The sequence below is a fragment of the Pestalotiopsis fici genome, assembly GCF_000516985.1.
Source record: "Pestalotiopsis fici W106-1 unplaced genomic scaffold PFICI_Scf_12, whole genome shotgun sequence".
Taxonomy (NCBI): domain Eukaryota; kingdom Fungi; phylum Ascomycota; class Sordariomycetes; order Amphisphaeriales; family Sporocadaceae; genus Pestalotiopsis; species Pestalotiopsis fici.
Window position 1 is genome coordinate 725,520 of NW_006917102.1, and position 12,442 is coordinate 737,961.

General features: G+C 48.1%; 1 protein-coding gene across 1 annotated transcript; it reads right to left on the reverse strand.

The window, feature by feature from the left end:
* Positions 1 to 4,713: 4,713 nt before the first annotated feature.
* Positions 4,714 to 6,036, reverse strand: PFICI_13983 (uncharacterized protein; the record flags this gene model as incomplete). Its single annotated transcript, XM_007842564.1, has 3 exons — positions 4,714 to 4,881; positions 4,937 to 5,769; positions 5,844 to 6,036. 3 exons carry the CDS (start codon positions 6,034 to 6,036, stop codon positions 4,714 to 4,716), a joined length of 1,194 nt encoding a protein of 397 aa, XP_007840755.1.
* Between the last annotated feature and the right edge of the window lie 6,406 nt (positions 6,037 to 12,442).

The following is a 12,442-nucleotide window of genomic DNA, read 5'->3' on the forward strand; positions in this document are numbered from 1 at the left end:
TGAAACTCGCTCTCTGAGTACTACAGAAAACTGCTCAATTGTCCGCACCACGATTTACTTGATTTGGAACTACCGGGTAAAGGTAAAGGGGGGGCCCTTTCACGGCAGAGACTATGCAAACTATTCAATAGTCCGGGACAACTATCGAACAACGACACCGACTGTCCTTGCAATGGTCAACCACGAGGATTATACATTTCCGAACCCAACATGGGAGAACACAAAAGCAGTCGACTTTGCGAATAGATCGAGATCATGTACACATGGGACCTATATCGTCGCACAGGCTTAGTCTCTAGTTATTGCTTTCTTTTACACCCCCCTTTCCTCCTTGCCGCCCTTCTTTGGACAAGAGGTCTGCGGCGGGTCCTGCACCTCTCAGGTCATACAGAACCCCGGAGCTGATTTACCAAAAAAGGGAGAATACCCCGGTGGGCTGTTGACCGTGCCGTTGAAACAAGACCGTACTACCGGGTGCATCCATGCCTTGAGAGCGGGGGGAAAACATCTCAGCAGCTGCGTTCACATTTGATAGCTCAGCCAGTGAAGAGAAATTATTGCACTACAGTGATGAAGGGTGTGAGGGGGAAGAGTACTTGATTTTCAGTTATTCTTAACGAACATGGGACTTTTAGGCTGCTGCGTAACAGCATTGCTGGCATATTGATGCAGTATATATTGCATTCACAACTCGCACTACTTACCGCAGTATTCTTTGCTCATCTTAATTGAGTCGAGTCGAATAATTAAAGATAAACATTGGGATAAGTCGTCCATCTTGTTTGTACAGTGACCCAGTACTGGTACATGGTAATGATCCATGATTAGACTCAGTTGATCCTCATAAATCCATCAATCATTTTTTCCGTCTGTCTTCTCATTATCTCTTGATTGGCCATCTTGAGAGAAAATATATCGCGCAATGAAATTAAATTGACTGATAATCATGATCCAAAGTTCGACCTGCCGCACCGGGTCGAAATGCCTCTCTAATTAGTCCTTGTCTCACAATGGCACCATTATATCGGCAGGCCAAATGGACAGGTCTTGCTGCGCGTCTTTTTACCGAGACACATAGTTCACCCACAGCACAATGACAATTGTTTTTTTTTTTTTTTAATGATGGCCCAAAACTTTTTCGGTTTTAATCTCGCATTATTCGAGATTGGCTGCTGACGTCGCCTGGCCCGGAGAGGTTAAAGGAGGAAGACGAAAATGAGGGAAATAATTGTTCTAGTAGCTTTTACGTTGGGAAAGCCCAGCCGGAGATTTGTCTCTTTTCTTGAACAAAAGCATTTTTTCTTTCAGCTGGTTTGCGGGAATTGGATCATGTAGAGAAGAGATAGTTGGGCAAGTAGGTTCTAAATAGAGCGATATCAATAAATGCACAGTCCATCGACGTTAACGGCCGGTTCAGCCTCACGACGTGGCGTTCCTCCGGGGTGGAGGTAGCCCAGAGATCTAGACCTTTCTTTCTTTTTTTCTGCATCATCCCTCTCAAGGCCCGCCTACCGGGAGAGTTGAAGAAGGGATTCAATGACCAATTTCGCCTGCTTATCAATTTTTTCCCTACTAATACAGTCCACTCTCTTTTCTCTTGACCCAGAAAAAGGCAGGCCATTCCAGCCAACTGGGATATCTAGGATACGAACTGCTGGCCAAATCCAGGTGGGCTGGACTGCCTTACAGCCCTGAACTATGAATTATACCGTCCCTCTCGCTCGGTTCATGCTTACTCAACCCAAGCCAAGCTCAATGTAGTGTGCATACATAATGCGGGAGTCATTTCGCCGCCCTGGGGCATTTTTCTTCTTCTTACCCACCGGGTCCTTGATCCCCAGGGGGCATCCGTCGCTACTAACCAAAGAAAGGGCCCAGCTCACCTTTTTACCTGGTAGTAACCCTTCCCGGGGTTCAGGTTCCGCGCAGTCTAATATGGGGTTTTGCTGTAAGTATGGGCTGATTTTTGCTGATTAGCTGGCTGAGCCCAGCTGTGACATGCATAGTGCAGCGCCTAGTATAGCGCTACACTACAGCAAAAAGGCCAAGCCGGCGAGTGCGGGTAGCGTCGCCCTTTCAGCGTGTGGGGACTTGTTTTCTCATCCTCTCTTTAGTTGTAAATCGGTGTGAGAGAGGGTCTGTGAGGGAGATGTATTGTGGTTTTTTTGCTTAACCTGTCTGATCCATCAAAGGGTGTTTTCGGGTTATATGTGGATATCTATGCCCTCGGGACCTGCTGGGTATCACTACATTTCTATACGAGTAAGGCTTCTCGGGTATCTTGCCAATATGATTGCGTCTAACATGAAACATAAACGAAAAAGACAGATTGCAAATGGCTACAAAGCGCATGTAGTGAGCTTGATATTTTGGGCTTCCATCTCACTTCACGCAGGCAAATGACAAAGAACACGATGGGCGAGACAAGGCCAGCGAGCGAGCGGCCGTATGCAGTAGTACAGAAGATGGGGAGGAAGCAAAAGGGCTGTCCCTACGCTCAGACGGGGAAGCGCGAGTAATATTGACCATGATTAGCAGCCGCGCGTATCACTGTACCAACAACCTCTTTCTCTCAGTCTCTTCATGGCCCCGAATGGCTCAACTACTGAGGAAAGCATTAATCCTGCACACCAGTCTTACCCCATCCGACAAAAGAGAACAGCTAGACTCATCAAGGCATGTATTTCACAATCCGTCCGATTTAAAACGGGATTCCGGCACAGGGGAATCTAGCCTGTAAACAGTATCGCTTCGTTTGTGTACTCGCTCGCTGCCCAGCCCCAGGACCGCGCCGGTGTACTAAGGCCAACTAGCTGGGAAAAGCTCAGCTGGGCCTCTCGGTTACCCTAACCTCTCATAGGGGGCTCCGCTTGCAAGGAGGGGGGGCAACCGGAACCCAAGAGTTTACATGGCCTCTCTACCACGTACAGCGAATTAGAGTTCTGATGAATGGGGTTGATGGGTGAAGGGGGATGTCAGAGTCGCGACCAACTAAAAGGCATCCATCGATCGGCCAGACAAACGTCTTGTGGGGTTGGGGGTTTGCTTAGACTTGCCCAGTTCTCTCACTACCAAAATATCTTCTCTGTACTTGCCCCTGAAAGATACAGCTACGAGATGGGTAGGTAGGCAGATGGATACCATCACAAAGACTCGGACCCCAATTCACCAAGCTATTCTGATGAAACAGCGACCGTCATAGAGTCTTGGGAGGACAGCTCCTGGGTTAGCTCGAGACTGATCATGGCCTTAACCTCGCCCGAAAGCCACCCCGTCCTGTTGGAACGTGTCAGGGTGTCTTTATGGCTCTTCAGTGGCTGCCAAATAGAGTTTGACAGAGCCATGTGGAAAGACCCTGCGATAGTTAGGTAGACGCTAGACTAGCTGGATCAGGTAAGAAACCACATGGATCTTGTGTCGTTCATACTATCGATCAAGAGCTAGATTATAGCGACGGATGTTGCTGATACATTGGGGGCTAGTGGGTGGAAATTCCGAGACGTCAATGCTAGGATCGCAAGTCATGTTATAGCAGCAAGAGATCACAGAGCCTGGAAGGGAAGCGTTTGTTATTGTGTGATACGACTTGATTCACCAAGTTTATTACAAACGAACAACTGATACTAATAAAAGCAATAAAGCACGGTGTTTGGCCCGATGAAGGCTTTGAGAAGAACAGTCAAGTCGCTGTATCAAAGTCCACTAAACGGATTCCATTACCGAAACTGCCATCACTGATGAATGAAATTGTTTGCTGAAGAAGTCGTGCCAATCCTGACCAGAACGATTTTGCGCTTGAAAACAAAGCCGAAAGAATTGTCTGTATCTGTAACAACTGCCTCGTAGAGCAAGAAATCAGGAATGACGGAAAGCAGCGCCGTTGTATAACCCAAAGTTGTAAGTCGTAAAATCATTTGGGAAAAAAAAAAAGACCGCCTAGCACAGAGGCATAGGTAGGCATTGGGTATCATGAGAAACAGAGTTCTGCCCTCTATAGTTCGACCAATTCGAGAAGAGAAAGTCGCAAACCCAAGAAAAATGTTGGCGAGTGAACCCACATGATATCCTGCCGTTCGTGGCGAAAAGTACCATGTAATATAATCCGGGGCTCGATGAATAAGGCGGCTGATCCAGTCGAGATCCACGTTTGCCCGAACCGTAAAATCATTACAGTAAGAGAATCAATGAGTAGAGTCTCTCTGTAAAATTTATCGTAAAATATACTGTTACAACCGTGTAAATTCGTGGGCATAATCCGGTTTGGCGAGTCCTGTGATATGCTGATCCGCGGATGGATCCTCCTCTTGAAAACGTGCGAGGTGAATTGCGGCCGTGAATCGTCGTCAGTCGTAGAGAATAGTACACCGCAGTGTCCGCCCAAGTGCACGAAAACACCTTAAGACGAAAAGTCGTGCCCTCCATGTTAAAGAAAAAAGAATAGAATATAGAAGAAAAAGAAAAGATTGCAAAATCATGATGCCAGGAGAGGCATCTGCATTCCAGTACTCCCAGAACTCCAGCTCCGAGTACTCCAGGTATGAGTCGAATCCAGTATGCTTCCATTTCACCATGCCTGAGAGCCGGTACGCCTCTAAACCAAACCATTCTTTTCATTTTATTCCCCGGCCAATGCCCAGCTTGCGCCCTTAGTGTCTATGCTCTCAAAGATGCTGATGCCAATGTACTTTCTTTCCTTTTCGTATGCTGGCATGATCACGCCACATCCGATGCGTAATGTGGAGGTTGTGGTGGCTGGGAGCCGCTGTTGAAATCGTACTCGTTCTCTTCAGTTTTGAGCTCTGACTGCGGAATCTCTGACTGTGGTGATGAGCTGTTGTTTTCTTGTGCCTTGCCCTCGCAATTCTTCACAAGTCTATGTCTCTGTGGGGAAGATATTAGTATCACATCGTAGTCTCTAGGCGTAGGGAAAACTCACCTTGAGGGCGTCCTTGCGAGAGAAGCTTTTGTCACAGAAGTTGCAAGGAAACGGCTTGACTGCAAGGTGAATTCGCTTGTGTCGCTTCAGGTCATGATTCCTATTAAAAGACTGCGAGCAAGTCTCACACTTGTAAGGACGATCCGTCTGGTTGTTTGCTTGGTGTGGATGGGGGTACATGGCAGCATGGTGACTACCCAGCGTGTATGGTGCTCCTGGGTGATATGCTCCAACGCCACCACACACTGTCATTTGGCCTCCAGGATTCGTCATGTTCGATAACACTGCGTTCGGATACTGATAGCCGCTTTGCGGATGGCCGCGGGATCCGTAGTTTGAAAACGGACTGTGGCTGAGAGTGGACATGGAATGTCCGGCGGCTGAAAACGATAGATGGGAGCCCGGAGAGGGCAGCTGCTGGCTTAGATGGGCGCCTGGAGACGGGAGCTGGCTTCCGCCTATGGACTGATGTGGTGATCTTTGTTGTTGTTGCTGTTGGGAGAAGTGGCCAGGCAAAGGCCACTGTCCGTGAAGGGGAGGAAGTGCCATCGTTGTAGGTGTAGGCGGTTGCGTAACGGCGGGTTGTGTATAAGAAGGAGGTTGTGACAAGATGCCGCCGCGGGAAGCACCAGGGGTCAATACCGCCGATGGAGTATGAGTATAGGTGTATGAAGGAGATGCCTGGTTTGCCATTGACCAGGCCGACGATGACTGTCCGTATGGGCCACTGACTCCGCCTTGAGAACTCAGTGAGTGAGAGCTGGTACTGTTCTGGCTCGAGTACTGACTGCCAGGTGGACTTAAACCGTCCAAGCCATTGAGGATAGGGATTCCTGCAACACTGTTAATTCTGGGTCCTGTTTCATGCCTTTTGTGAAGTGGTATCAGGAGGGATCTTTGTGCATACTCGGTGTCGCCTCAACCGCAGTCCGGTCGGGCAGGGTGAACTGTGGCAACCCACCAGCTGCTGGCCGTCTTGATGCAAAGCTTTGCATATATTGGTCTGAGGCCATCTGCGGGGCCATCTGGCTAGATTGCTGGTTGGAGTTTGCAACTCCATTGGGATCCCGAGGGAGATGGTTCGGGTCTTGATGGTTCATGTTGATCCGATTTCCGCTCTTCACTCTTGGGGGGTAGTGAGTAGGAAGAAGGATTAACACAGAAGACGACGGGTTGGACGACTCTTTTCTAGATACCGGGACTAGAAGGAGACAAAAAGTAGTATAGACAGACGGTCAGATCTACAATACTTTTCGAAATCCCGGCGTAGAGCAAGAGAGAAGAAAGCCGTCGGGTTGAATCTCAAAAGATATAAGTAGTCAGCCCACCTAGAAATATTAGTATACAGAGAACCAATGCAGCAGTGGCATGCAGCAGTAAATGTTCTTTGGTGTTGATGAATCTTGGTAGTGGTTGGGGTGGGGACGTTTGATCTACAAGAATGGGCTTGCGGGAGGCGTCTGTCGAGGGGGTCAAATCTCATATATAATAGAACGACGGGACCAGATTGGGCTGATTGGGAGGCCAGGATTGGGGTACATGGAGTTTGATGTGCTATGCTTCCTTTTCCCGACCAAGTAGAGTACGTACCCTATACTGGGCTCTGCTGAACACCCTGGGCTTTGCTTTTCTGGGACGGGATTCCTCTAACCTTGCCCAGGTCGAGAGCGTGGTCCGGGGGGTGCGTCCTTAGAGTCTCGTCTAGCTCGCGCGTGGGCGTGTGGGAAAGGAAGGGAAAGAAACCAAAAACCACTAGGTGCCTTTTTTTTTTTTTTTTTTTGTCCCTCTCGTTGAGCTACTTGTTATGTATGCCGCGCAGAAGGCTATTTGACTTTTGGCTCGCAGCAAGAAAAGCTGCCGCCAGGTATTTGGGCGCGACTGAACTCTATTTCTCTTTCTTCGCAGTGATTATCCTTGGTGCCCCTATTCGCCGGCTTGAAGTTGCGAGTCGTCTTAATGTCTGTCTGTCTACAAGTTCAATCGTTGGTTTCAGACCGTTCGATTTTCCGAGCTTCCCAGTAATGTAGTTTCGAATTGCCAGAGACACTTTGACAGCCTCAGTCAGACATTTGGGACAGACACAATGTGGCCCACAATATCGACTCCGGGAGGATTGGGAAGAGCGCAGAGGGAAAGGATAGGTAAAGTGATAGAGGTAATTTGTACCTGTCACAAGTGTAAAGACCAGTATCTTGTGGCGCCGAATTAGTGACAGCCAGCCACCAGACGGTTGGGCTGATCTCGGAGAGCCGCAAAAAAAAAAAAAAAAAAAGATGAACACCCGTATACTTGGAGAGAAATTCACAGACGAGAAGTAGAAACTGATGGAAAAGAATAAAGTATGAGGAAGCAAGTAAGTAAGTAAGTATGGGCGAGTAAGGGAGGATAGGGCAAGTCTGAAATGTATGAAGAAGGAGGGATCTTTCAAAGGTAGTCTGGTCCTCCCAAGGATTGCCGTCTATGTACTGTAGCTGTTCACGCTTTCCTGCTCGCCACTACCGGCCCAGAAAGTAGTTAGTGCTTGGATACCTGGTTTGCCTGTCTACATACCCTTGAGACCTGCTACATATATTACATAGTACGCACTGCAAATAGAGTTCCCCATATATCGGAAGGTCAGCAGGCAAAGTGCAGAGCAAGAGGGGAGAGAGAAAAGGACAAAAAGAAGTAAAAATAATAATAATAAGCTAGCCTGATGCCCTGGATTCCTTGGCGACCCTCCATCTTTTGCACACCCCCTGCGCATCCAAGATTCCGGGATTGGCTTTATTGACCAGTCCTTATTCGACTCCGCTTAATTGGCACGCTGACTAGATCTGTACAGGGGTTTGTCCGAAACGTCAGGTCGTCCGTCCTTGCAAGAAAAAAAGACTTGGAACTCCAAATAGCTCAGAGCTACGGAAACTTTTTGTGCCTGGATAATGCAGCAGTAGTATGTATGTGCGTATGTATACATATGTAGGCGGCGGTCAGTCTTTCATGCACCATATGCAGTATGGTTTGAATCAGGGGGCTTTGACAGGCAGAGAGAGAGAGAAAAAGAGGAGGGATTGAGTGTGCGTGCTTTGCCCTGCCTGCTCTGGTGTCGCACGGTCAGCGCTGAGTGAGAAAAGGCGCCTCAGCGATGATCACGTAGCTCACGTCCCTAGGAATCGACACGAGAGAAAAGGGCACAATACATACTACCCAGTACCTGGAAGAAGGAGCCACGGGCGGCGCGGCTGGTGGGATGCGATCACCTTGCCCACCTGCTGCCGGGCTAATAAGTAGGTAGGTAGGGTATGTAATGTAGGTAGGTAGGTAGGTAGCTAGCTGGATTGATTGTATGGTAATTAGGCCAGGTAGGTAAAGGGAAGTATGTACTAGGTAGGTATCCATCAGACCTCGTTCGGGGGAATAGCTGTTGAATTGACCAGGGTGTTGCGCTTCCAGCCCCTGGTTTGTCCGTCTGTCTTTCTGTCTGTCGGTTGGCCTAGTCCAAGTGTGTACAAAGCATGTACGTGTAGGTAGGTAGGTATACATATTGTATGTAGGTCTGGTGCGCTACCTGACTTACCTCCTCCTACTACACAGTACTACTAGCAGCTATGAGCAGGGGTGTGCCGACGGATGGATTGCACGGGGGCATGACCGACCCATGAAATAGACTACTGTACCTACCTCCGTCCCTACCTACTTGCCTACGCATGCTCATGAACATGGCAAACCTACATGGCTCTGGAAAGTGAAATAAAACAGAGTTCGTGGCAACATGGCTCAATAGAAGATGTTACCAGAGTCATATAATGAGAGTAGCAAAAGTGATTTGCATATTTTCCCACTCTTTGGCAATGAACAGCTTACCCAAGGCAAGAGATCTCATGAGTGATCATGATGAATAATTTGTCAAAAAGATTCGGAGATGCATTTGAAACTTGATACCCACCTACCACTACCTATGTACTGCCTTACAAACAGCTATTTCCTGCTCACTTGCACACACACACACACTCCTCAGCACGGATGTCGCTCAGCGAAAGAAAATCCCAACCCTGCCTTTTTCCTCGCATCCCACTAGATGACGGTCAGGTCGGCTGCGCGAATGGGGAGGTCTATTGTCTTGGCGGATACGATCAGAGATGGGGTATCCGATCCGGACTAGCCTGTTCAGCTCCAGTAGTAGTGAGAGAACGGACGGGTTCAGCTCGTTTACCAGGAAGACGGAGGGAAGGGTAAGGGGGGGAAGATATCCTGGCATCGCGTGTACATCCCAGCATCCATTCCATTCAGGTCTGTACATGGTAGTAGTCAACTGTGTGCCTACACGGAATTGAGCCCGTATTGTGGGGGGTTTAGAAATCCATTTTCAATAGAGTTGGATGATGCGTTACCACACGAGAGCTGCTGGGCACGTCGCTCATGTTCAGCCCATTCCATGCTGAATTCCCCTCTCATGTACCCCAACTACATACTCGTCCAATTACCGGCCGTGCTTATGATGATGATGGTGACTACTGCGAATTGCACAACACCTACACACCATACAGTGTACATTTAATGGATCTATCACAACATGAACATCAAGGATGCACAAGACTAGAATTAATTACATCAACTGCACGTTATTCGTTCGTCAAGGTCTTTCGGTGCATAATTAACCATTAATTACATGTGTAATACGCGCGACACCAGTCAGACAATGACTGATCCCCAGTTTATATCAATCGTCTTTTCTTTTTTCCTCTTCTATTTCTTGATTACTTTTCATTGCGTGTTTCAGTCTAGCTCGGCGACCACAATGCAAAAAAACATACACCAAAGAGAGCCTCACCCTCCTGTGATTTGAGAAAGCAAAGCAAAGCAGAGCAGGCAACAGGCAAACAGACAGATAGACAACATGTCAGATTGTTTACTCATGCTCACTCAGCCCCAGCCTGGAATGACGGCCAGCCAGACGGCGGGGGGGACTGAATGACTGGATGTCATGCGACGAGACCCAAACTCCGACATATTTTGCGACTGAGTCAAGAGCTGGGGCAGGAAAAAAAAAAAAAANAAAACGTCGTTACTACTACTACCACTACTACTACTACTATTGCAAGTCTTTTTTGCGATCTACTGTCTCCATTATGGAGTCTGTCCATCGGCCCCAAGATTCGTCATCCTCGCCCTCAGTTCCCAAAGGTCTAGAACATGCCGTGGTCCCTCCATCCGTAGTAGGGCACCCATCCCGGCACTAAATTGGCCGCTGCACTATTATGGTTGTCAAGTGCAAGAGAAAAAAAAAGAGTTACAAGGAGAAATAGGTGCACTATGTGCTCTATACTAATTTAGGCAGTTTTTCGTCTTCTGGGACCGCTAAACAAGTCATGAGCCGGTTCGTTCAGCATGCCTCCCGTTCTAGGCACTAGCAAATATTGAGCGCAGCGCCGCCCTGGGCTGATATGTCTGGTCTGGCAACGTTGATTGTATGCGGGCAGGCAAAGGTCAAAGGGGGTAAATTCATTCATGAATACCGCGACCGCTCGTCTGTACGTCTCGTTTAGGAATAAAAATGATTGAAATGATAATTCCCCTTTCTGATGTACCATTGAATTTGTGCGTGCGATTGTATGGTAAGTAGACGTGCAAGTGTCAATAGTTGTCTGTAGGCTGTATGTACTTAGTGCCATGGCTGCTGCTGGTATGTACCCGGGTGGATTAGCTGACGGAGAGGGACCAAGAACCAGCTCAGGGCTGGGGTGGCCTGTCCAGAACCGGCCTAGGTCTGGCTCGCCGCTCGTATGGTCGGAAGATGGGTTGGTAGGTCTGGGCGTGGTATACGTATATCTCATTCATTCCTCTGCTAGGGGCATCGTCCGAGCAAGAGATGGATATTTTGCCGGACGGAATATGATTGCTACGAGACATTTGTTTACAGTATTTCTAGAGGGGGAATTACCCCCCCCTTGAAAGCCCCTACCTCATCACGGTTCATAGCCATGTGTGCAGATGCCCAATTACCATGTCTACTATTACATGCCTTGGAGGCTAGGTTTAGTCAAGAGAGCCCTGCGTCCACAACTCGGTACGAGCCGAGGGCTCTGTCTGATCATTGCCTGAATGGTCATTAATGCTCCCCCTAAAAGTCTCCGGAGATGACCCCACGGCGCACACCCAGCTCCGCGCCTTGTGTCGCACTAGTTGCTGTCAGAGGAAGTTTATGAGAGGAGGCGTTCTTCTTCTTGTTGTCGTTCATGTACTATACGTACAAGATAGATACAGCCGTAGGAATTAGCTAACAGAATGCGAAAAAGGATAAGAAAAGGATACAGGATACGAGTGGCGACAAAAACTCTCATCGCAATGGACTTGGGAAATCCTTCCCAGCAAATGGACCAACCAGAGCCCAAGCATCATGTCCGAGCAGTAACTCGCTGAGCCTCACTGTCTCGCATTTAAGCTCGTAAACAGCCACTTTTGCAAAGAAGCAACACGTCTCCTATGTTTGGGAGGAATTGCTTTTCCGCCTTTGCATGGCCAATGAGATGCGCACTTTCCCAAAAGCTTGCCTCATTCTACTTTTATGGGGTTTGAACAAGTAATAGCAATGATCAATGGCTAATCGTCGCAGCTGTACAGAGTACACAGCATTCATTTAGGTTCTTATTACTTTTGCGCCATACCTTAGCAGCAAGTGGCTGTAAGCCCATGGGTTAGGGGTCCATCAAACTTGGCTGTGCAGATCGATGTATGGCTTGCGTCTTTCCTTACAAGAATCGTTCCCCTCATGCGCATTTTGATTGATTTTCCGCTCTTATCTTCATCAAAGGTGCATCGACGTCGCGTGGCCCATGATAGGGGAAGTCGAATGATTTACGCTTTGGTAGTACCCGTCGGCACAAATTAAACGAACGAATGAGAACAATAATCAGGGCCAACAAAGGTAGCCAATATGTCCAATTTTAGTATCATGAGCGATGCCCTGATCACGCGGTGGTCGGCCATTTGGCAGAAAACGAATAAATAAATAAAGTCAGGGACAGAAAAGCAGGGTCACTGGTAGTTGTATGCGCGATAATGTGTGATTGAACAATGTGGCTTTGCATCAATTTATATCTTTGCCTGCACTTACCCGGACAATGCTATGGATTGTGGAGGATTGCCACTGTTGAATGGGCTCGTGCCGTCATACATACGCAGCACGCGTACAGATATTATGCACCACCTACATTCAGACGCGCAATGCAAGTGAGATGGAATGGTGGAAAAAAAGCAGGGACTGACTGCAGACTCTACCTCTCAAAGAGTGATCCATAAACGCGCTTGCATTCGTCAATGCACTTTGTAACTCTACAGAATATTTTTCATGATCAATAGGTCATCAAGACTATCTGACTGTCATCTCCGACAAAAAACTGTTGGCACCGTTTCGCCTTGCCATGTTTTCCAAGGCTCCATACAAAGTTCATATTGCACCGGAGTCCGCGCGCGCCAAATTCTGCCCAGAGTAGTTCCATGGTATCTACATCAGGGTATCTCGTCGCG